Source organism: Triturus cristatus, chromosome 3_2 (genome assembly GCF_964204655.1).
Source record: "Triturus cristatus chromosome 3_2, aTriCri1.1, whole genome shotgun sequence".
Taxonomy (NCBI): Eukaryota; Metazoa; Chordata; class Amphibia; order Caudata; family Salamandridae; genus Triturus; species Triturus cristatus.
Window position 1 is genome coordinate 905698883 of NC_140584.1, and position 26238 is coordinate 905725120.

At 47.2% G+C, this 26238-nt stretch overlaps 1 protein-coding gene across 2 annotated transcripts in view; it reads right to left on the reverse strand.

Moving 5' to 3' along the window:
- Positions 1-300: 300 nt before the first annotated feature.
- Positions 301-26238, reverse strand: part of LOC146858427 (multidrug and toxin extrusion protein 1-like) — a 742800-nt gene continuing 716862 nt past the window's right edge. Inside the window, exons 16-17 of one of the 2 annotated variants that reach the window (XM_085649349.1) lie at positions 11567-11651; positions 301-1299 (exon numbers count right to left, since the gene is read on the reverse strand). In XM_085649349.1, coding sequence (XP_085505475.1) covers positions 1055-1299; positions 11567-11651 — 330 coding nt within the window. In that variant the 3' untranslated portion in view covers positions 301-1054. The remainder of the gene's footprint in view (positions 1300-11566; positions 11652-26238) is intronic. The other variant, XM_085649350.1, reaches the window with a different exon arrangement.

Sequence of the window (26238 nt, forward strand, 5' to 3'; positions counted from 1 at the left end):
TTAGCAAAAGTATTTCTGAGAGTGTTTGTTGCACATCAGTTGCACATTTGTAGACTGCCATGGTAGCTCTAGCACCAGTATTCAGGTCCACTCTGTGGCAGCTCATGGTTCTGTAAATCCGCCTGATGCTCTGCGTTGGCTCAATCCTTGTTACTAATTTAGAAGAAACTGAATATATCTGTTTATTCTTTGATAATGACTTCCTCTCCTCTGTCTAGGTCCATTCTATCATTCATTTATGAAATGTGTATAGTACTGTAGTTTTTGCATGATGCTTCATAACTGTCCCAGGCACAATTTCTGCTTTGTAAATATATTTAATAAGATGAAATACCTGTGGTTGGAAACAAAAAAGTATGAAATCAGAATGTGACAAGGAATGTTTGTTTTTTCAGAGTTTAGGGGGGTCACTGCCAAACTAGTTGTTTTGTGGTCACAGGGTGGCAGTGATTGATTCCACTTGCTGGCATCGGGATAATGGGAATGATCACTGGCTGGCAGCATGGGGCTACGTGGGTTAAGACTAATGACTTAGAACACATTTGATACATAGGGAGCTAAAGCTGAGCATTATTACACATTAACATATTCCAAGGATCACTTCTAAACGGCTGCAGCATTTTTATTCAAAACACAGAGAGAGCAGCCATCGCATGCTCTTGCCACGTCAATTTCATCTAAAAATCCTGTTGCGTTCCGCACCACTTTTAAAAACATCCATTGCATTGCCGCAGTCCAGATCAATATGTGACTGGAAGTTTCCAGATTGGCTGAGGATAAAGTTAAACTTGCTCCAGGTTTGAGTATTAATCTGGTTTTCCAGATTTAGTGACTAGCTGGTAATTCTGTTCCGACCGCATCCTCGTTAGCATGCGTGTATTGGTGTCACCGGTCTTTGGCGTCATTTCCACTTCCTAGTGGGAGTGTGAACCCTATGGCTTGATCCATTACCCATTCATAGGGGTGCAGTAGCAATTAGCGCGTGACAGCAGGAAGGGCAACTGCTGCCTTCAACAGAGTTCTCACTTACACACATCTCCATTACTCATCGGTGTTAGCCATTACTTTCAGCATCTTTGGCGTCCGGGCGCGTTGCAAACCGAACTACAATCCCAATTATTAAAATGAAGACAGCAGCTAATACGGCAAGTCCGCGTCTCAGGACCAGCTCCATCACGGACAGAGCTTTGGCCGGGGATGCCTCAGGGCTCTGAGCAGGCTCTCCCTGTCCCACAAGCCCGTCCGCTTGCTTCTCGCAGTTAGCCAGTTCAGCCAGGGCCATGTCGCCATCAGGTTCCGCTGCAAAGCAAATGGACGATACTAAATTTTGTGAAAGTACAGGTTTGAAAGGAGAAAGGGATATGAACAAGAACTCGTGAAAGGAAGAGAGTTAGACGAGGAAAAGAAGGGCCGTACAGTGGAGAGCAGGACGAAGCTAGCGCGGTTCTGGGTGAGAAATATGAAAATGAAATGGGGTGCAGAATAAAGAATGTTCCGATGGGTACCCTACCTCTACCTCTATGAAGATTCCACACCTCCTCACTTTCTCTGGGTACTAATATTAGGTCCAAACAAAATCGTTCATAGCTCTCCTCTGCCACAAGGAGGCACTTGCTTCATCTTGGCACTGGAACCAGTGGGAGGCGTGGCGTCCCTGGGGCAATCTAGCTCCACCCTGGCTGGCACGCCAACGTCGGTGCGCTCTTCAAAGCAGACCGAGAGCTGCTCTCTATGGGTTTTCTTCACACTTTATCTACTTTTTGACTACATCTAATAATCAATTATTATAGTCACCTCCATAGCTTTCCTAGTAAGTTGCAATAACATACTTTTTATACTCACATCTGGGTATAATGTTCCTCACGTATTCCTCTAAATATCTCACTCCTTTTGGGCAACCACCGACTCTATCATTGGATGGTTTCACATCCAGACGAAATCCATTCTGGAGTTGACACACAACTATTTCCTTTTTTCATGAGTGTATACCTTCTCTTTTTTCTAGATCTTTAATTGTTGTGCGACTTATTTGATCATTTCGTCTATATAGGGGTCATTCAACATATGAAACTACCATCCTGAAGATGGTCTAGCAGATGCCTTCACCACAGAGACAGAAACGTCGACAACTGCGCCCATTTTCTTTGTGATTTTTCACTAGAAGAATTGTTTTCCGTACGATTAATTACAATTTCCTTATGTACAAAGTGTATGGAATGGGTGACCACATAAGTGACAATGAGATAAGAGCGGTAACAAAAAACGTACAAATCTCGGTCACTGGGGCTGATTCACAGAACTAATCTGAGATAAAATCCTAAACTTACTACTTTTGGTATTCACTGAAGGCATTTAGTAGTAGTAAAGTTAGGACTCCTAACTTTACTACTACTAAACTGAGACAAAATTCTAACTTTACGACTTTCGGTATTTACAAAAGGCATTTAGTAGTAGTAAAGTTAGGGGTCCTAATTTTACTACAACTAAATGCCTTCTGCGGATACCAAAAGTAGTAATTTTAGGATTTATCTCAGATTAGTTCGGTGAATCGGCCCCTGTGTCTTTATATGTGCAGTATTTTGTGTACCCACTAAAATATTTTTTCAACATAAATTGGTGTTTCAAGAAGTATACACCTGTCTGTGTTTTATTCCTTTACAGTTCTTCATAGATCTGTTTATGTTAAAATTATTAATTAGGTTTTCGAAATAATCCAATGTAAACTACTGCTCAGAATTTATTGCAGATGATTTCTAAAAACAACATGAGAATAAGCAGAAGAAAGAATCCCTTGTAGCACTCTTACCTGTTGATACACTAATTACCCAAGCATCCAAGGGTTTATTGGGTTCCGCATTGCCCCCTTTTTAGGTCTCGCCTAGCGAACGCAGCGCATGCGCTGCTTCGCCTTGGCGAAACTATTGTTGTCGGTTTGGTGCGCGAAGAGAGACAAACCATGTGCGTGCACGGACAGGCGATGTGCATGACGTCTCTTCTCTGCCTCACACGCTTCCACCGTGCGCTCCCACGCTCCCACTGCGCACTTGATTCAGCTTTTAGTTTCACTGCGCGCTGCATCTATACAAGGCAGACGCGCTTGTTGAAACTCAGGCGCAGCAACATTGTCGTGGTGTCACCAGGGTTTTCAAGTGGAAGTTTTTTCAATATTATATACAAGCCACAGTTGCTGCTTATTTTTATCCTATGCAACTAGCAACCATTGACAAAGCCAATAGTCCGGACTTGTAGGTATGGTGTGACTTGTTCTATCATATATCTGGATGCAATGACAGGAACAGCAAAATACAAGTCGGTTGGCAAACTGTGCTAAACACAGATTTTTAGTTTACGTGTTTCTAAGCCACGCCCTTAATTACATTGACCACGCCCCTTTGAGAGACCCCCCCAGTTTTTAAATCCCAGGGCAGATCACTTTAAAGCCATTCAGGAGCAATGTTTCCTAAACTGATTTTAATTAGAAACTGTGGCCTTGAGTCTCTAAAAGTTAATGTGGTACGCGGAATAGCATGTTAGTTTAGTTATCGGTATTTTAACTGCAACAAACTGAATTGCAGGATATATAGTTGTCATTTTTGGGTCCTTCTGTTTTTCGATTTGTTACAGCTCTAGCCTGGCTCGTCCGCATTTCTGAACAGCACTTTCTTTGCTGCTTGCGGGACGGACCGGAGGCTGAAGGTGAATATAAGATCTCCTCGCAGCCCCCACCCCCACCCGTCTGTGCTGAGGATGGAGGCTGTGTAGCCCCCTCTTACTTCCTCGCGACCTGCCCCAGGATTAGAGTAACAGGCATCCAGCCTTGGACCCTTGCTGCGGGCCCCAAGTGTGCTGGCCAGGGGTTCGGAGCAAGGGGCAGCTTCAGTGTAAAACTCCCTTCAGCCCTATAAGTTTGCCTCCCAAGGGGAGAAGAGGAGGGGGGTTTGGTGCGTCTTTGCAGACTTGTCTTCCCTTCTCTACCCTTCTCCCCTCGCCTCTCCCGGCCTCCACCCCGTCAGGTACAGACTTCACAGCGATGATTGTTTCCCCCTCCCTTTTCCTGCACTTCTAGACAGCACTAAAATCACACCAACCACCCCAGGGCGCATTTTTCGCCTCCCCCCCCCACCCACGGAGTACTTGCTCTCCAGTCCTCTGTGGACTGTGTTTCGAGCCGCAGACGAGCATCCTGACCTCTTCGTTCTGTTAATTCAGCCCCCTGATCCTGCCCCCCCATCCCATCCCACCCCCAGATTCCCAAAACTGCCAGTGTGCTCCCCCACAGCCTCAGGCATCCGAGGACGGGCGCCGGCGTCGTGCCTTCTCGCGTGAAAAGTTAACGAAAGCCGGTTTATTATTGGTCTCGCGGGAAGTGCCGTGAATACATCTCTCGCGGTTGAAGGTTGGTGCAAACCATCATTTTCAAAGTTTTTTTCTTTCGCGTTGAGTGTTTGAGTCGTTACCTACTCCATTTGCTGTCTGTCTGATTAGTTACACCGCGGAACTTTAACACTATTTTTAAATCAGCTTCTCCTGCTCTCGGGCTCTGTAAGTAACAGTTTATTGATACTCACTTTACCGACCTCAGAAAAGGGGGGTTGCCTTGCCAAGGTTCAGTCTCGGACGCTCTGCCCTTCAGATGTGTGAGGTGAGTGTTATGTCGCTGAGACATCGCCCCCCTCACCCCCCCCCCCAACCCTCCCCATTAACAGAATCCTGAGAACTAGAAAGCCTGGCATAGAAGCACCAACCACTCCCACCTGGGATCTGGGAAATATTGGATCACTGTAAAAAATGTATTGCTTTGTTCACCGTGGTGTCCTTTGCTTTATCTAGCAGCTGGACTACTATTACAGAGATCTGAAGTTCTGCTAGACTTGCATTTCCGGTGGATGTTGTAAAATTACAAATCCCAGAAGGCAAAGAAGACAGAATTTAAGGTTCCGTCCGGAGTGCCCATAAAACGGCCAGGCACCCCCTCTCTCTCTCCTAGGAATTAATCAGCAATATTGCAGCCATTGGTAATTCCAGGTGGTAAAGAAGTACTCCCGATGACAGGATTTTGGAGAATACCCTGGGAATCACAGGATTCGTACATGCTTTGGTTATTTTCCTCTATTTCACTTGGACACTTCACCTGCTTTCAGAAATGTGTGCCAGAAAACACTGGCCGCAAAGTGTTTCTGTGGATCTTATAACCTCGAGGCATTTGAACCAACCCGAATGAAGGGGCACTCGCCCTCAAACGCTGGATGAACGACTGCGCCAACACCGTCGCTCCACTGAAAAACCCCACCAACACGGACACCAGCAGAAGAGTTAGCTGGTTCACCCCGGAACTCCTCAACTCCAAACGCACCTGCCGGAAACTGGAAAACATATGACACAACGACAAGACGCCAGACAGCCGCACTGCCAACAGAGACACCATCCACAACCACCACCAACCCATCAGGACCGCCAAAACAACCTCCTTCACAGACTGCCTTGACAACAACGCACACAACAGCAAGGAGCTCTTCACCATCGTGAAGGGACTCTCCAACCCCAGCTCCAACGCCAATGACATCCCACCATCGCAAGCCCAGTGCGACTCCCTCGCCACCTTCTTTCACCGGAAAATCACCAACATCCATGACAGCTTCAGACCTCGGACGACCCCTGCCGACCACACTGCACAGAACCCACCGCCCACGACACCCTGACTTCCTGGGCCAACGTAAGCATCGAGGACACAATCAAGACCATGGGAACAATCCACTCCGGATCCCCATCCGACCCTCTCCCGCACCACATCTTCAACAAAGCCAGCAAGTCCACCGCTCCCCACCTTCACAAAATCATCAACCTGTCCTTCGCGACCGCCACCTTCCCTGAGATCTGGAAGCATGCAGAGATCAACGCCCTACTGAAGAAACCCAAGGCGGACCCAAGCGACCTCAAGAACTTCAGGCCAATCTCCTTGCTTCCGTTCCCAGCTAAGGTCATCGAGAAGATAGTAAACACCCAGCTCACCCGGTACCTCGAAGACAACAACATCTTAGACCCGTCCCAATCAGGATTCCCCAGCAACCACAGCACCGAGACAGCCCTCATCACCGCCACAGACGACATCAGGATCCTGCTGGACAACGGCGAGACGGTTGCCCTCATCCTCCTGGACCCCTCCGCCGCTTTCGACACCGTCTGCCACCTCACACTACGCACACGCCTTCACGACGCAGGGATCTGTAACAAGGCCCTGGACTGGACCACCTCCTTTCTCTCCGGCAGAATGCAGAGAGTCCGCCTCCCCCCGTTCCTCCAACACAGATCATCTGTGGCCTCCCTCAAGGATCCTCCCTCAGCCCGACACTGTTAAATGTCTACATGGCACCACTAGCACGCATCGCCCGACAGCACGACCTCAACATAATCTCATACGCTGACGACGCTCAGCTGATCCTCTCCCTCACAAAGGACCCCCTCACCACCAAATCCAACCTTCACCAGGGAATGAAGGCCGTCGCCGACTGGATGGAGGACAGCCGCCTCAAACTGAACACAGACAAGACGGAAATCCTCATCTTCTGACCCAACCCCTCCGCATGGGACGACTCTTGGTGGCCCACTTCACTGGGGTCCCCCCCGGCCCCCACCGACCACGCACGCAACCTGGGAGTAATCCTCGACTCAAAACTATCCATGACCAAACAAGTCAATGCAGTTTTCTCCACCTGTTTCAACACCCTCCACATGCTTTGCAAGATCTACAGATGGATTCCGACCAACACGAGGAAAACTGTCACCCACGCCCTAGTCAGCAGCAGACTCGACTACGGAAACGCCCTCTACACGGGAGCCCCTTCCAAGCTCATCAGCAGACTACAGAAAATCCAGAATGCCTCCGCACGCCTGATCCTCGACGTCCCGCGCTGCGACCACATCACCCCCCACCTGAGGAACCTGCACTGGCTCCCCGTCGACAAAAGAATCTCCTTCAAACTCCCGATCCACGCACACAAAGCACTCCACAAAACCGGCCCAGCCCATCTCAACAGTCGACTTTCCTTCTACGTTCCCAACAGGAACCTCCGCTCCGCTGACCACGCCCTGGCGACGGTCCCACGCATCCGGAAAACCACTTCCGGAGGCAGGTCCTTCTCCCATCGCGCCGCCAAGACCTGGAACACCCTCCCCCTCGACCTACGACAAACCGAAGACCTGCTGTCTTTCAGGAGACAACTCAAGACCTGGCTCTTCGACCAGTAACAGCACCTTCCCCCTCTCCCCCACCCAGCGCCTTAAAACCCTAACGGGTATGTAGTGCGCTTTACAAATTATGTGATTGAATGATTGATTTGTAATGGAGGGCCTCGGGGAACTCTTCTACCCTGGGAAGGGAAAGCTGACGATCTCTTTTTCATTCCCTGGCGCGTTTGGTACTCCTTGTAGTTTTGTACTGTTATGTCTTTGACTTGGGCCAAGACTACAATTCCCAGAATGCATGCGGCTAAATCACACCTCAGGACTGTAGAGGAGTTGTGTTTATTGACTAAGCTGCTGATTTTGGCACCTGGAGACCTGGGTTCTAATCAGGGTGTTAGTCAATCTGGGTAAATCCTGTAAAATCCACCCCGCCCAACGCACCCCCTCGCCTGAAACCTATATATGCAATCTTTTTCATATCATTAGGTATTTTTATATATGTAATGCGGGCTCACATTTTTCGGCCTGGCAGTTTGAGCTGGACTGCGTCTATTTGGAGCAGGGTCAAGACTGATTTGCATATGGATTGGGTCCAAACTGAGGTGTCATGGTGTGCAAAATAATGATGGACAGGGATGCCACCTGAGTAATTACCAGTGGCTGAGATTAATTCAAGCATTCAATCCATCCCTTTTTTGTTGACTTCTTCTCAAAGCACTTATGTCATCAAAAGAAGCTCTCTCATGGGATTCCTCCAATTTTCTGAAATGCATTAACCGTAATCAATTTCATATACACTTAACTTTGCTATCAAAAACTATTAAATGTTTCAATATTTAACAGTGTTTACATTTCAGGAATCTATTTCCCTTTCCTTAGGAATCATATTGATCTCTTCAGAAAATATTTTTATGTTTGACTGTACAAGAAGTTTTAAGAAAATGCTCACTAACGATTTTTTTTCAAACTAAACCTTTTCTGCTGCATGCCTTGTTTTAAAAAATATTTTTTTTAAATTAAAATGTCTCTGTATTTTACTATTAATCACTAGTTACCTCCACCATCTCTATCGCACTATCCTGCATTATTGTAGCTCCTTGCGGGCAGGTACAGAATTCCTCATTAAAATGAATGTTATACCATAAAATTCTACTGTTCCTTCAATGATTGAAGAGCTCTCCAGGTTCCAGGTCCATGTGTGAATAGCTCTCCCAGATCTGGTTTTGAGATTTGTCCAAGAAAGAATTTTATTCGTCTCACCAGCCTTATGCAATCAAAATAAAGTAGTTTTTGTTAAGGGCCTTTTGTTAAACCCTCTTCATCCATTGGTCTGTTCAACTGTCATTCTCATTTCGCAAGACACATTGTAATGTGTATTGTTTGAGGACGTTGACTTTGGATGAAAGCCACAAACACAGGACATGATGGGCGCTGTCATTCATTTGCATACCAAGTGATTTCATGCAGGACCATGCAAAACATCTGATTGGTAAATATTTTTTTTTTTAAAGAAGAGATAAAAAAATAAAAAGCCCAGGACTGTCTTTGAAGACTCACTGATTCTGTGCCGCCTCATTTCCAACATCCACATGGGCTTAAAACCTCAAGTTTGGATACTGACAATGGTTTGCTGTTTCATGATCGAGATGTACATTGGTGAATCAGAAACAAACTATTAATAGTGTTCGTGATAGGAAATTAATAAAATATAATCGAAGCGACTTGCAATGAGAGAATGTAACTGACACTTTCAGTGTTTTTTCTTTTCATTATTAGCATTTTTAGGTCTCTCCGAAACATCAAGTAATCTGTATGTTGAGTGAAACCTCGGGTAATTTGTCCTGCCGCTTCCCATTTGTTTAACGTTGGCATTGGTCTTGTTAGCTGGCTCTTTACTGGCTGTTTATCCCATACTCACTTTCATTTAGTCCGGAAGCAGCAGTGCCTAACTACTGTTTTCGTCCGCTTTTGTGTTGTATGTGTATTTGAGAGGAACTTTCTTTGTCGTTTTTTGCAGCCCAGCATGTGCCCAGCATCTTCACCCTCCACACTTAAGGCTTTTTTTTTTTTTTTTTAAATAGTTTCTTTCTCGTCGCAGTGCTGCCCTCTACCTCCGTGGATTTTTCTTTTAAGTAGCCGGCACCCCGTGCTGCAGTGGCGGCCGCATACACCACTCGCGGGATTGACGTTGGTTATGGGGTAACGGGTGACTTGTGGTTGCATATGTGGCAGTTTTCCAATTTGTATTATAAATGTGTGGTGTATAAGAGATCGTATTTGTGCTTTTCAGGAGTTTTATAGACTGGTGGTGCACTTTTCGGAAGCAGCGCGGCACAAGCGGCGTGCTGCCCTGCTTACGAAAAAGTTACGGTATTGAAAAAATAGAATTTGGCGAGCCGCGCCTTTCTTTTCTCTGGCAAGGCATGCCAAGCTTTATTTTTTCAATATTACGTTTTTAGATGCTCAGGCCGCTGTCTGGCCAGCTATCAAGATGGCGGGAGCGGGGCAGCGTGAGTCATATAGCAGCACCTGGCTTGCTTCCTGGTCTGTGTTGCGGTCTGCAGCGGCTGTGGTCGTGCTCCTTCTGTCCGCGGTAAAAGTTCTCTGGGACTTTCACCATCATGGTGTCCAAGAGGGCACTGCTCATCCTGGCCAAGTGGGCACTAGGGGATCTCATGCGCCGCAAACATAAGTTCAAGCCTTCTAGTTTATTATCCTGGGTTGAGACGAAGTTGATGTATAAACAGGTACACCAGTTGTTTGACTTGGTTGTTTTCTGTTACAAAGACATCACTGTAGCACAAAATAGGATATTTGTGTGTATAGAGTCATGTGATTTATTCTTTTGCTCACATCCATCCATTTGAATGCTTGTGTGGAACAACTTTGAGCACCGACCGCGTCTCGCCTTCATGCCTTTTATTTCTGGTTTACCCTTGTTGGCCTTAAGTTTTGTGTAGCAGACATTCTGCTATTGGTAAGGTCTAGTAGCGCTAGTGGAGTCTGTACACGGCTCCATCGAAGTCGTGAGAATCTGATTGGTTTTGAATGTTCTGTCATGAAGTGTGGCAGAGGGTGCCATGTACTGGCCTCTCTGAGTCGTGTTGGCTGAGTGTTAGAAGTTTTGTTGTTTTTTGTATGTGGCTTGTGCAGTGTCTTGTGGTGCAGTGTATGGTCTGTACATAAATAAGTTTTGTTGACATACTATATGGTATTAAAGGTTAAATTAATGTATTATGTTAGAAAGTGAATCTATTCAAAATTAAGGAGTAATTCTATACATCAAAAGAGTTTGGCGCTGTTGTTTTTACAGTAATGCTTTTAATGTTGTTAATATTGAATTGTGTACAATTGTTTAGCTTGAAAAAGCCCACAGTGGATTAAACACGTTGGCTTTGGCTCCAATTTGATTGTTAACATCGATGAGAAGATTAAACAAGCATTTGCAATGCAATAGGTCTCGCATTTCCGCGAGTTTGAGCTATTGGCATTGTAAATTACAATGATTTTTATTTTTGTTTTGGTTTTTAAAACATAAATAAAAGACATTGTTATTTACAATGTAAATAGCTTAAACTCTCGCATATGCGAGACCTATTGCATTGCAAATGCTTGTTTATTATCTCTTCACAAATCAGCAAAACACTACTTGGACTCATTCTGTTATAGGATTTCCTTGTCCGACCACTCCTTCAAACCCATCACCTAGAAGGAGGTACAGCTGTAGTATGTATTCAGAAGGCAAGGAATCTGCAGGTAGAAGTGTCCTTCAGAAGTAAATGTTACTTCACTCTTTCTGGCGGATACTTTGTTTACCTGTAGATTCCTCACTGCTCCAGCCCATCTTCCCGTTCTCAAGGAAGGTCATAGGCCACTGGTATAAACAAGCTTAAAACTTAGTTTGTGGCACTGTACATCCATGTCGCTTTAGGCTATGCCTGTAAGGGGCTAGAACAAATAGCAGAGTAACTGCTATTGTTGTACTGAGATGGCATTTTATGGCTCTGGTGACATTGCACCTGTGCCTCTTGCAGTGCCATGATGGAGCCAGTGCCACCTGCCCGTGGAGAAGAGCTATGTTGAAAGTTTCTGGATCCAGTCTAGTACTTGTGGATATTCAGAACGTGAGGAATCTGTTTTTGGGGCAGAGCAAATTCTTAGAGGGGAATGACAATATTCACATGTTGGAGGCGAAGAGATGAAAGGATAGAAGGAGTAGATATTACCAAATGAGGTGGATTTCACTGCGAGAAAATAAGAAGGAACTAAAGGGATCAAGCCGAGAAATACAGTTTACTGGAAAGCTTTTCAGGCAGACACTTGAGTAAAGGTATCACAATTTACAGATGGTTCTGTAAGGTCTTGTAATGCATGTGTTACATACCTGTTGGAACTGTGTTCTGATAAATAGCAGGCCTGTTGTTTAAGTCCTTTGCTATCTTCAGCTTTAGAAAAGCTCTGGCCTTAGCCTGCAAAACAAACAATATTACACAATGTGAAGGGCCAATTGAGGAAATAAGGGCAGATAACACAGCTAATGAAACTTCGGCTTGCAGCTTTAAAAAGCAGATGGCTGTCTCGCCGTTACAAATCTTAAATTGCTCCGTCAATGGTGTGAATAACTCCGTCACAGATATATATTTATTAATACACAGTGACGCTGGGCGAACCCCAATTCTCTGGGACTCAACTCACAATTCATGTCCCGGGAACTCCAAACCCCGGTACATCTACTGTAAAATAAAAAATGTTTTTCAACTGATATTTTCAGCCTATTATAATATCACTTGAACCTTTGTTTTCTTTGAAGTTTAGGGATGATCTGTGAACAAAGGGCCGAGAAAAAGAGGAGGGGACAGTCGGAATCCCAAAATGTTTTTCCCCATGCAATTTCCGCAGTGAAATTTAGACAGCGCTACAGCCAACATAGCTGAATCATCACATTGGGAAGACAGCAAGATCTTTACCCAGAAAGCTTACTTTTTGTGATATGATGGAAGTCCGGTTAGTAGTTTTGGAGACATAAAGGTTCATAATTCATAGATGTATTGACTGAAATTAAAAAATGCAAGCCTTCTCATTTGTTGAGGGGGATTTTTTTTTAGGGAATGCTCTGACTGGCTGTCTGCAACATGAACAGGACTCGGGGACTTGCTCTCCTGACCTGAAAATGTGTTTAAAAAAAATTACACAAAGGGACAGGGTAGAGAGATACCCCCACCCTACAATGGCGAAATTTATTATATATATTTTTTTTAATGTTTCGCAATCCTGCAAGACCAGCAGAATGTTTTTTTCTCAGTATCCTTAAACTCCCCGTTGGATGATCTATTTTAATAAAAAATATATATATATTCTAAAGTTGGGGGAGGGTGTGTACGCCCCCTTCCTGAGCCATGCAATGGCCCTGGGGACCTCATCCTCCACCTCACATTTATTGCCTCAGGTCCACATGACCCAGCCCGGGACATGCAGCTACATCTACTGTTAAAACTGTGTTTTTAAAATGGCATTTTTACCTAACTATAAGGTCATTTGAACCGTTGCTTTTGTAAATGAAATACTTATATTACCTACTGTCGGTCATTATAGTTAGGACCTAGTTTCCATAGGAAAAGCATTTCTTGACTTCCCTATATCTTTGGTACCGTTTGATGAATCTTCACAAATATTTCCAACAAAGTGCACTGTTGATTATGGCTGTGCATGGAAAGTTTTGGGGTGATCCATCAAGCAGCGGCCAAGAAAAAGAAGGGATCAAATAAAGTGCGTTTCCCATGGGGATTTCGAACGAAACTACAGCCCGAACCGCTGAACAGAATTACATAAAATTTGACAGAAAGCTAGCTCTTGGTCCAGAAACAGCCCTTTTGTGATTTGTTGTAAATCTGTTCAGTAGTTACAGAGATATTAAAAGAAAATCACATTTGTATATCTAGGGGCACGGACCCTTCACGGATCTACCTGCGGTGAATCCAGAGTTCCACATGCCACAGCAAGGTCCTGATTGGCTGGCCTCAACTTGACAGAAAAGTTGTGCCGCTATTTTATATCATGGGAAATGGTGCCCGGGGCTAAAAAGCTGCTTGCATACTAATTGAAGGGGCCAGGTGAAAGCTTTCCTGACCCCTTGTGTATGTTCTAAATCAAAGCATGTTTAATGGGCAGCAAAATGCCCGAAAAAATATTTTTTTGTTCACCCTCAAGATCTGCCGAGTTGTCACAGGGCCCAGCTCTGCCCCCCATGTAAATACACAAATCTCGCAGAGCAGTTCCACAGGGGGGTGCAGAGCGTTGCGGTTTATCCCTTAGAGGCATGAAAAAAGACTCAACTATATTGGTCTTCTTTGCGGCAAATATGGAAAGGGTTAAAGAATTAGTGACTATAAGTGGTATAACAAAAAAGAAAAACAGATGGAAGTAAGCTTATGATTTGTTAACTAGAGCAGCATAAGTGGGTGGGCGTCGTCTTGCTGAGCAGCAAGAGTTGGGACTGCGGCTGCTCACCTGCCGGGTGTTCCCGGAGGGGCTTGCTGAGTTGCAGATCTGCGTCTGGGGGAGACAGCATCTGTACGGAGGTCCAACCAGGTTGTGGATTCGGGCAGGCCCCCCACTGAAGCAGGTGAGAAGGAGGGCGCTGCAGCTGGGCAGGGGCCAGCCGGGGCGGCTTGTGTCTGCCGCGTGGGTGGAGCTGGAAATGTAAGGAGCAGTGGTGGAGGCGTCTACGCTCATGGCTGGGATTTGTCCTGCCAGCGGTGGTGCTTTGCCTTTAATCTGGCCCCCTCCAGTCATGTGTGTGACAAAGACGTGGCCGGCCGGCTGTGGGGTTCTGTCTAGGATCCTGGTTAGTGGTGCGAGAGCTCGGCGGCGGAGGGCCAAGGGGGTTGGCCCTCAAAGTCGTTTGCCCCGTGTGGCCTACACTGAACTAGGTCAGTCTGAACATTGGACCACAGGGTGGGGGCCTGCAGATTTCTCAGCTTAGAATTTGAGGCCTATCGGCCATAAGGGCACTCTTGTGTCTGGTCCTCCCCAACTCATAATCAACTTGAGCTCCTGCCGCATCATAGAGAGATAGCACAATAACAAACAATATTAGCGCCGGTGAAGCCGCACAGAAGGCAGTGACTTGCATATTACTCTTCCGTTGGGCCGGGCAAACACAGTGCCGACTCAAGCAATACACACTTGGGGGCATATTTCCAAGCCCCTATCGCCACCACAATGTCCCTTTTTGGCGATAGGGTCAGCACCCTATTACCAAGGCATCCTTAAACCACATAACTTGGCTAAAAGCCACATTAAGTGGCTTAACGATGCCTTGGTAATAGGGCCCCTTTCACGCTAAAATTAGCGTGAAAGGGGCGTGCAGTGGGTGTTGCGGTGGGCGTTCCACCGCAACACCCATTCACTTCGACGCTGCCACCTATTATCAAGAGAGGCGATAATAGGGGGCAGCGCCGAACTTATGACCAGGAAAATCCTGGTCTTAAGGTGGCGAAATGAGGAGAAAAGCTTAATTTCTCCTCGTTTTTGCTTTTCCATGTGTGCTGCCTTGTGCAGCACACATGGAAAAAGCAAAATGCCAAGGTTTGTTTATGTACAGGAAGGTGCCCCTTCCTGTACACAAACAAACCTTTTTTTTAAATGCCATTTTGTAACTTACATGTGTGCTGCAAGAAGCAGCACACATGTAAATTACAAAATGGCATAATGTACATAAACAAACCTTGCTCTGGTGCAAGGGTGCCTGCATTGGTGTTTAGTCATGAGACTTAGCGCCATCACAGGGGGAAACGCCAGGCTGAACCATATCCTGGGTAATATGGTGCAGCCTGGCGCTTCCGAAGTGGCGATGAGAGCCGTTAAGCCAAGGAGGCTGACGCCTCTCACTGCCACTTCCTAGATAATATGCCCCATTGTCATCTACCACATGTAACAGCACGGTGCATCATACCTGATCAGCCTGATTGTTAGACCTGGCACCATTGGCGTGGGTCTCCCTTCCATTTTTTGCTGTTGCCTCATGTTTTTGCTGGTTTTAGATGCTTTGGGCACTGTGCCACTGCTATCCAGTGCCACAGTACAAGTGCTCCCCATGGTAAATTGATGTATGGATTAGTGACTCCATGATTGGCGTATTTGGTTTACTTGTCAGACCCTAGTACAGTGCACTGCGTGTGCCCAGGGCTTGTAAATCAAATGCTGCTGGTGGGCTTGCAGCACTGGTTGTGCCACCCACAGAAGCAGCTTGTAAAGTGTGTCTCCGGCCTGCCATTGCAGAGCCTGTGTGCAGTCTGTGACTGCCATATTGACTGGGCAAGTGCACCCACTTGCCAGTCCCTTAACCTTCCCTTATCTTCATATCAGACACCCCTAAGGTAGGCCCAAGGGCAGGGTGCATTGTAAGTATAAGGTTGGACATGCCCTCGTGTGTGTGGCATGTCCTAATAGTGAATTACAGCCATTTTCGTGTTTCACTATTGCAAGGCTACCTGTTCCCCACAGGCCAGAATGGGCAGTTTGAATTATAACATCCTATAATCCTAACTGACCCAGGGAACATGGTAAAAATTCGAGTTTAGTATGCCTGAACTCAGAATGATAAAATACATCTTTTAGTGAAGTTGGTTTTAACATTCTGTGTTTGAAAATACCACTTTTAGAAAGTAGGTATTTTCTTGCCTAACTGTCCAAGTCTGCCTCTGCTAGGTTGTGTATTCCATGTATGGTTTGTGAGTGACTGGGGCTGGGGGATTCCAGGAGACGGGGTGAGTCAGCACAGGGCTGAATCGACCAATTTGCATGTAGAGTGGTGGGAGGAGTTGCACCTGGGACTGAATAGGGCTGTGCCTGCCCTCCACAATGCTGGCTCCACCTCCTGTGGTGCGTCTGATGGCCCTGGCCCACACTGTCAAAGGAAAGAAGGAGTCCTGTAAACAAGTGCTCCAAAACTGACCAGAACTGGTTTGGACTAGGCCCAGGCCTCTCTGCCTTCAGAGAACGAAGAGAATATGAGTATAAATACTGGGGCCCAGACCCAAAGACTTTAGATCACTTCTAGGAAACAAGAAGAACCTTTGCTGAGGAGAGGAACCAGTTAGAAAGTCTGCAGGAGGAGACTATCCCTATGCTGTGTGCTGTTTGAGGACTGGCCTGCAGTGGTTAACTGACTGCCAAAGAAAGGAGAAAGGACTTTGTGCTACTTTCATCAACTTTTAAGAAGATCTCAAAGGGCTTGAACTAGACCTTGCCTCCTGCCTGAAGTCTCAGGGATACAAGACTTCACCAACCAGCTTCCCTGGGTTGCCTTGCTGGGAATCTGAAGTGCCTGCTGTTGAGCTGGGCCTTCTGCGAGATTTCGTGTTGCTGGGAGCTGGAAACTCGACTCAAGACGAAGAAGCATGTCGCCACCGCAGCAGTTGTCGTCGCATCGCCGAGAAAGCGTGCCATCACCATCGCATCACCAGAGAAGACTGTCACCGTCGCAGCAGACATCGTCGCATCACCGGAGAAGCGTGTCGCTGCCGCAGCAGCTGTCGTCGCATCGCTGAGGAAGCGTGCCGCCGCTGTCGCCATCGCATCGCCGAAGCGCCCTGCATCACTGGAGAAGTGTCGCCGTCGCAGCAGATGCCGTCGCATCACCAGAGAAGCGTGTCACAGGGCCTGTCACGGCTCAAGAAGATTTACCGAGTTGCCACACTGACGTCGGGCATGCACGCATCACCCCTTCATTGTCGCAACATCAAGAAGACACCATTTTTGTTCATTGCACCGGGTCGTCATCGTGGCGTTGCTAGTCGCATCGCCACTGAAGCGCAGTAAGAAAACGACGCATCACCTCCCCACGCGGTGAAGAACCGACGCATCACCTCCTCTCCAGTAAGGAACCGACGCATCACCGTCCCTTACGCAGCAGTAGGGAACCGACGCATCACCACCCCCGAAACAAGGACCCGGCACATCACCGTTCTTGCGTGTAAGGAACCGACACATCACCTTCCCTGCAACTCTTTTGTTTGTATAGCATTACGCATCCAAAGGTACATTGAACGTAAAGTGTCGCATTTACCATCTAAAAAGAACGAAGCTATTTCTACCATTCTAAAGTACAGTATTGTGGATTTTTGTTGTTTGTGGTCTTGTGTTAAGCCTATATAAAGTTACTTATTTTTTTATAATAAAACCTGTGTGGTGTCCATTTGTAGTGTTGTCACTGTATTACTGTATGTGTTCACAAATGCTTTACACACTGCCTCTGAGATAAGCCTGTCTGCTCGTGCCAAGCTATCAATGGGGTGAGCAGGGGTTATTTTAGGAGTGTACCCCCTTACCCTGACTAGACGCAAGGGCCCCTATTTGGTCAAAGGTACCTACCTCTGCCAACTAGAGACCCCCAAATCTAACACTGACCATCACCTCAGTGTTTGGACGACACTCTACTCCAGCCTGTGTGGCCCTGCTGGTCTCCTGGGGCTGGGGGGGCGCCTGTCTGGGGCTGAGGCCTCCCCATACCTTTCTTGTGTGGCCAGGCCCAGGGTCATACGTGGTGGCATTTTTTTTAAACATCTTGGAAGCGTCCAGTGGCAAGAAATTGACTGTTCACCTGCAGATGCCCGGCAAGCCATAGTAACTATACCTACTTATCAAGCCATCATTGACTATTTACCCAAAAACCACAACACAATGGGCAAACACGATGGGAAGCATACAAAATTGACCTTTGAGAAAAGACGCTTTACTCATCAAGTCAACGACACCTCGGATCCAGGCGCCGACTCAACACAGATGGAGGAGGCCAGCATGCAGGATACAGTTCTCCAGGAGATACTTATGGACGTCAAGGCGAGCCTAAAAACAATAGACTCCAAGTTAGACTTGCTTATTTCCTGCCTTGATCATGTCAAAAAGCGGGTAACACGCACAATACGAGACTCGATCATCTGGAAACCCAAGTCTCAGATGTGGACGATCTTCAATCGGAATCAAAAGAACACCTCCTGTGAATGGATAGTGTATTAGTGCTGATCAAGGCCAAAAATGAAGATCTTGAGGCCTGCTTAAGGCGCAACAATCTCCATATAGTGGGAATACTGAAACCATAGCCATTTCCAAAATGGAGAATTTAGTTGAAACTCCGCTGCGGGACATTTTCAGGACGGATCTATCACCCATCTTTATTGTGGACAGAGATTACAGGTCATTGGGTCCCAAGCCCCCAGTAGAGGCCTCCCCCTGCCCATCATGGCCTGTCTGTTGAACTATCGGGATACAATCCTCAGGCTGGCCCGAGAGAGAGGACAGATTCAGCATCAAGGTAACAACATTTCATTTTATCCCAACTTCACCTTGGCAGTGTAGGTGGCCTGCTGGGATTTCTTACTGGAGAAAAAGGTACTGCAACAGGCAGCTGTGCCTATACCCCATAAAGTTCAGGATCTCCCACAAGACCGAAGTGCATTACTTCACAGATGCTAAGCCAGCCCTGAAATTTAACAGTTAGCCAAGATCCGCTGATCCCCAGCGGACTCACCTCATTCCTCGGTTGGAGTGCAGCTCAGCAACAATAATTGATGTTTCCCATAAACACTTTCTACAGGTGCCCTACGTGAGTGGGGGGGGCAGGATGTGCACCGATGATGTCGTCCAAATCATTGCCCATGTTGCTGGTATTAGATGTTAATGGCGCATTTGACATTCATTGCTTCGACATGCATGTCAGTAGGCTCCCATGTTCCATCGGACCCCCTTGGGTTCCACTGCTCTGCCACCCAGCCTTTATTGTGGGGCGTTCGCCCGGTCTCTCCATGACACTGAGAGATAACTCCCATTTGTTAAGTTCATGGGGTGGGTCTTCACAACCTATTTGGGGGGTTGGTGTAGGAGGAGGGTGGGTGGTTGATCTGTTCTTCTGAGTTTGGGGGAAGCAGGGTGGGGTTATTCTTAAGGTTTCTGAAAAAAGTTGGCAAAATGTCATGCACTGTTTTTTTGTTGCACAATGCTCCCCCATACACGGTACTTGCAGCGCTCATGGTCTCAATATAGAGCATTCTACCATGAACCCATCCAGTTATTCTCTAGCTACTCTCAGATAGGATGATCAGTGTATCCTGTCTTCCATGGAATGTAGGCAGGCTGAACGATGGCTGGAAGTCTTGTTTGGTACACGCCTATCTCACCAGACACACAATCAACATATGTTTCCTACAGGAAACCTATTTGGCTAAGGCGCTCGCTCCTGTCCTTCATTAACATATTCCTCAGCATACTCCGATTACGCTAGTGGGGTGTCACCATCCTGATAGAAAAGGGCCTACCATGGCAGACCTCTCATTGTTTCAGTGACACAAAACGGACGATACATTATACTAGCGGGCACACTCAACAGGCACCCTGTAATACTAGCTGCAGTAATGGGCCCAAAACTGATGATCAGGAGTTCTTCAAAAAGGTGTGGCACCTCATTTTTTACATTGTCGCCCAGACGATATTATGGGGAGGTGACTTCAACATCCCCCGAGAGGACCTGTAGGACAGGTCTTGTACCTATCGGCGACCCCACCCCCAGGCATCCAAACCTTTGCATACACTGATTTCCAATAATCACCTGCTAGAAATTTGCCATGCGCATCAATGTACATGTCTCTCCTCACAACATAATGCGAGGTCGAGAATAGATGTCTAGCTGACTTCCAAGGATGCGCAGCAATTAGCCACATCAATCACTCACCTGTCCCACACCCTCTCTGACCATGCCCCTGTGTTGCTCGTCCTGCAGATTCTCCAAACTTTGCCTCGCGCATTCACCTAGCGTCTCCCACCAGGCGCATTATGAGATGCGGCATTCAAAGAAGAGATCCTGATGGCCATTACGGATTACTTTGAGCTAAACACGGGTTTCATAAGCGCTCCCTCCACATTATGGGAAGCCTTTAAGGTTATTATAAGAGGTGTCTGCATTGCCATGCAAAACGGTATCCATAAGGCTATCTGTGGGACACCCACAGGATTGGAAGCCACCTCAGAGCTCTGGAGACCGACATTTTCCACTCAAACAATCCCGTCATATTGGCTAGAATCCTGGACAAAATGTCCGAATACCAGGAAGCTGTAACAAGCGAAATTCCTTACTTAGGCAAGGAGGCCCAAGCAGGACGATAAGGAGAAGGGGACCACCGGGGTAGGACGCTGGCCAGGTTGCTCCAGAAGCCATATGCCTCTGTCTTTGTGTCGGAGCTCTGGGATACAGAGGGTCAGCTCTGCTCCTCTCCTTCTAACCTCCTACATGTTATGTCTTACTTCTTTACTTTGCCACTCCCATAGCCAGCTCTGAGGATCTCAAGACATATCTGGACACCGTACAATTGATTTGGTTGTCCAATTCCCATTGGGAATGTTTGAATTCTCCAGAAACAGTGGAGGAAATAGCTCAGGTGATCACAAGTTTACCCGGTGACAAAGCTCCAGGCCTTGATGGGTTGTCAATGGTCTTCTATAAAGAATATTCTCAGCTCTTGGCCCCCGACTCCTAGACATGTACCAGTATTCTCTGGATACAGGTTTACTCCCCCCGTCCCTGATGAAAACAGTCATAGTCACACAACTTAAACCTGAAAAGCCAGCCGACCAATGCAATTCCTATCATCCCTTATCAATCAATCAATCCATCATTGGCATTTATAAAGCGCGCTACTCACCAGTAAGGGTCTCAAGGCGCTGGGGGGGAGGGGGTTATTGCTCGTACAGCCAGGTCTTGAGCTGCCTTCTGAAGGAGAGGTGGTCCTGTGTTAAGCGGAGATGGCTGGGGAGAGAGCTCCAGGTCTTCGCTGCGAGGTAGGAAAAAGATTTGCCTCCGGCAGTGGCTTTGCGGATGCGGGGGACAGCTGCCAGGGCTTGTCCGGCCGATCGCAGGGTGCGAGTGGGTATGTAGAAGAAGACGCGGTGGTTGATGAGTTTGGGTCCTTGGTTGTGAAGGGCTTTGTGTGCGTGGGTGAGGAGTCTGAACCTGATCCTCTTGCTGATTGGGAGTCAGTGAAGCTTTTCCAGGTGTCCGGAGATGTGGTGGTGGCTCGGGACGTCCAGGATGAGGCGTGCGGCGGCGTTCTGGATTCGTTGGAGTTTCTTCTGTAGTTTGATCGTGGTGCCGGCGTAGAGGGTGTTGCCATAGTCCAGGCGGCTGGTGACGAGGGCGTGGGTGACGGTCTTCCTTGTGTCGGTGGAGATCCAGTGGAAGATCTTGCGGAGCATGCGAAGGGTGTTGAAGCATGCCGATGTGACTGCGTTGACTTGTCTGGTCATGGAGAGGGAGGAGTCCAGGATGAAGCCCAGGTTGCGGGCGTGGTCGGTGGGTTGGGGAGTGCTGCCTAGGGCGGGGGGCCATCAGGAGTCGTCCCATGCGGTGCGAGTAGGGCCTAGGATGAGGACTTCCGTCTTGTCGGTGTTGAGTTTAAGCCAGCTGTCCGTCATCCAGTCCGCTACTTCCTTCATTCCTTCGTGTAGTTTGGTTCTAGCAGAGGAAGGGTCGTTGGTGAGGGAGAGGATGAGTTGGGTGTCGTCTGCGTAGGAGATGAGGTTGAGTCCGTGTTTGCGTGCGATGTTTGCCAGGGGCGTCATGTAGATGTTGTAGAGGGTAGGGCTGAGGGAAGATCCTTGTGGGACGCCGCAGATGACCTTGGTCGCTGTTGATCTGAAGGGGGGGAGGCGGACTCTCTGAGTTCTTCCGGCGAGGAACGAGATGATCCAGTCCAAGGCCTTGCCTCGGATGCCGGCGTTGTTGAGGCGCTGTATCAGGGTGCGGTGGCATACCGTGTCGAAGGCTGTGGAGAGGTCAAGGAGTATGAGGGCCACGGTCTCTCCCTTGTCGGTCAGGGATCTGATGTCATCCGTGGCTGCGATGAGGGCGGTCTCGGTGCTGTGGTTGGCCCTGAAACCGAACTGCGAGGGGTCGAGTGATTCGTTGGTTTCGAGGAAGGTAGTCAGTTGAGTGTTGACGGTTTTCTCAATAACCTTTGCTGGGAACGGGAGGAGAGAGATAGGTCGGAAGTTCTTGAGGTCTGTGGGGTCTGCTGTCAGCTTCTTGAGGAGGGCGTTGAGTTCGGCGTGTTTCCAGCTCTCGGGGAAGGTGGCGGTGGTGAAGGATGTGTTGATGACGTCTCGGAGATGGGGGGCGATGATGTTGTCGGCTTTGTTGAAGATGTGGTGGGGGCATGGGTCGGCGGGTGATCCTGAGTGGATGGAGTTCATCGTGCGGGTGGTTTCCTCGGTGGTGATCGGGTTCCAGGCGTGGATGGTGGTGCTGTGGGGGGTGGGTTCTGGTGGTGGGTTCGCGTTTGTTGTGGTGAAGCTGTTGTAGACTCATACACATCGATAAAAAGATCTTCACAAAAGTACTGGCACCGGCTTCTGCCACTACTGTCCGTGATGGTGAGGCCTGACCAGACCAGGGAGGTCAAAATCTCATAACTTCAGGACCCTATTCGCAGTGATGCATCTTCCACACCCACGTTGTTGGACGCCACTAAAGCGTTCGACTAGCTGGAATTGGCTTACCACTTCCCATTATTACAGCACTCATTTTATCACATTTATCCAACTCCTATACACCTACCGCTGCTCGCGTGTGGCTCAATGGTCTTAACTCTGAACCATTTCCGATCACACGTGGCACACAACAGGGGTGTTCACTCTCACCCCTACTATCTGTGGTTGCCATGGAGCCCCTTGCCGCGCGACACCGCCAGCACCTTGCAGACAGAGGCATAGGCATAGGCATAGGCATAGGCACAGGCACAGGACCCCCAGACCAACCTAGCCCCACTGACACGAGAGGTTGTGCGATTTGAAGGCTATTCATTCAAGTGAACTGGGCCAAATCTGTCCTTTTCCACTGACAGATGCCACATTGCCCTTTCCCACTGAATACCCTTTGAAATGGCCCACTGGCCCAATCAAATATCTGAGTATCTGGGTAAGCAGACACCCAGAAGAACTATGTATAGCTAATTAGGGACATGCTGTAGATTGTCTGGAAGACCTGGTCCTGGTATGATCTAGGCTTCCACTGTCTGTAGTCAGCTGCATCGCCCTGGCTAAAATGGTCCTACTCCCGAAGTTCCTCTACTAATTTGTAAACATCCAAATACCACTCACCACGAGTTTTTTAAAACGCATATGGTCAAACCTGATCTTGCTGATATGGGCTGGATGGCAACTATGAGCCTCTTACGAATTGCTTACATTACCACACTCACAAGGGGGCATGCCGTATGCGCCCAGGCTCAGTACCTACACTTTTGGATACATCCTACACCATTCCAGCTGCACATGGTAGTTGAGCGCGATAGGGCATCTCTCTGGCCCCTCACAACAGCTCTGTTCCTCCCATACAAACCACCCAGGTCTAAGATTGACACTACGCAGATTGTGCGCTGGGCATAGGCTGGGCTCAGAAGACATGCCCGTATTTGATTTTATACCCCCATTCTGTTCCTGTAGCTAATAATCCCCTACTTCTGCAGCTGCATGATAAGGGAGCGATTAGGCAGGCACAATGGGCATACACACCTTTGTGGATCTTTATCCTGACGACCAATTCCTCTTTCCACCGGGGGAAACAGCCCCGACTGCCTCTGTGCTACTGGAAACTCTTTTATACTTTCAGCTATGAGCCATCTGTCGCACAATCCATAGGTCCTTCCCTGCGCCCCTGCCGACGCTCACCGCATTGGAACATATATACACTCCCTGACAGCGCAAACTGATGACACATCTTAACACCCACATGCAGCAGGCCTTCCTGATACTCATCCTGAAGGCCCGCGGGGCCTGGACCTCTGACCTTGAAACCCCACTGTGTGATGCTAAGTAGGCCTTCTCCAGCAGCCAACTCGAAATGTACTCCCCGAAATATTTATCCCGCCTAATAGGGAATTTTTAAACAGTGATGAGAGGTGGTTTGATCACAATTGCACAGTTGAACACCAAATGCTGTTCTTTGCACTAAAGCAAAAATTGCAAGATAGAACTTTAATAGCTGCACTTAGGAAAATGTAGAAGCAGGCCATACGCACATGCAAAACAGAAATCAAACATGATGCCTGGAATGATCTACTGTCCGTAGACATTATTAAGAATAGTGGCAAGTTTTGGAAAATTGTCAATAAACCATTCTTCTCTGACATTAGGAGCAGTACAGTGGAATGTAACATACTGGAGGAGCAGTGGCTCAACCATTTTAAACATATATATGGTGACCAGGTGGATCGGGGACTCTAAGGCACACGCCCACGGTTGAGGCTTATAGTCTGGCTTTCACTGAAAAGGAAGTAGCCGTGGCTATTACTCAAATGACAAGCAACAAAGCTCTTGGACCAGACTGTGTTTCGGCTGACCTTTTTAAGCTGGACGTGATATTATGGTCAAACATACTAGCACATGTTTTTAATATGGCATGTCGGTATGGACTGCTGAGATCCTGGTCCAAGTCAATTATTGTTCCAGTTTTTAAAAAAGGGCAGAGATGTGACACACAATGCTATAGGCCAATATTGCTAATTGATTCAGCGGTTAAAGTGTTAGGAAGGGTGAGCCTTAGCAAACTGACAGCATCGCTTAATGAGTGCAATGTACCTACAAACCTGCAATACAGATTCAGGAAAGGTAGGGGTACCATGGACCAGTGCCTTAACCTGCATTTGTTAGTAGGGAAATACACCATTGCCAAGAAAGGGACACTACACCTGGACTTTATAGATCTGTCCTCGGCCTTTGACCGAGTGAACAGATACAAACAATAGATTTTATTACTCCAACTGGGCATGAATAAGAACATAGTAAATTTTGTATCCGATCTGCACAGGGACCTTACAGCCACAGTAAGATTTGACCAAAGGGACAATCACATGCAGGGTATACGCATTATCGGAGGCGTTAGACACGGATGCATTTTAGCCCCCCTATTGTTCACTCTTTATATTAACAATTTAGATTCAGTTTTGGGTGGAGCCAGCAAAGATATTCCACGTGTGGGGCAACGGCTGATACCAGTGCTCCTATATGCTGATGATGCTGCCTTATTAGTCCGTACATCGGTTGGCCTACAGTGTCTCCTAAGCTCTTTTGCAGACTTTGAGATCGCTGGATTTAAATGTAAATTTCTCTAAATCTCACACAATGATATGGGCTCTAAACCTAGAAAACCCAAAACGCATTATTGTAAAGGAAACAAAATATCTAGGGTAACTATATTTTCGTACTTAGGTGTCTTATTCAATGACAGGGGTACATGGGTACCACAAAAGAAAGCCAAAAGAAACTCTATGGCCAGATCAACAGTAGAGGTTCTTGATTTTGCGCGTAGATTAGGGGCGAAACCAGTGCAATCAATGCTAAACATATACAGAGCAAAATGTATCGCTATTTCAAATTACGGCTCTGAAATCTGGGGATATAAGGAAGTTGAAGACCTTCAAATAGTGGAAAATAAATTTTTGAGAAGCCTGCTATCAGTTCCACAATCAACACCCTCCTATATTATCCACCAAGAAATTGGTATTGGTTTTCTGTCAGACTTGATCGGAATGGCCCCCTTACTTAAACGTATAATCACCTGGATTAATCCTGAATTAGAAATGAGCCGTGAGATCATGCGTGATTGCCTAGCCTTGGACAGAGCAAGTAATACAGGGTAAATAAAAGGTAGAATTCTATAATGCTGCTAAAACAGTGAATATATGCAGGCATATATACATGACAGTAATCAAGTGTACGCCTACGATGCAATCCTACCTAAGTGTACCTAGCATGTATGTGGGTGTAAAGCCAAGTATCCTCTAGCAAAGAGCCAACCCCATTACCTGATGGGAGAGAATGAAGGACCCCTTCTTGGTTTCGAGTTGGATAATCCGCAAGGGATGTCAGACCACTGTAAGTTATAGCTTTGGCAGGCCGGGACCTCAGTGTCTTGTGTCAGCGTGGAAGCTTCTCCTCTGTCTATCTAGTGTAGATATGGCTCTTTTATACCATAAAGATAGCCTTTCGGTTCCTTTCACAATCAATGTG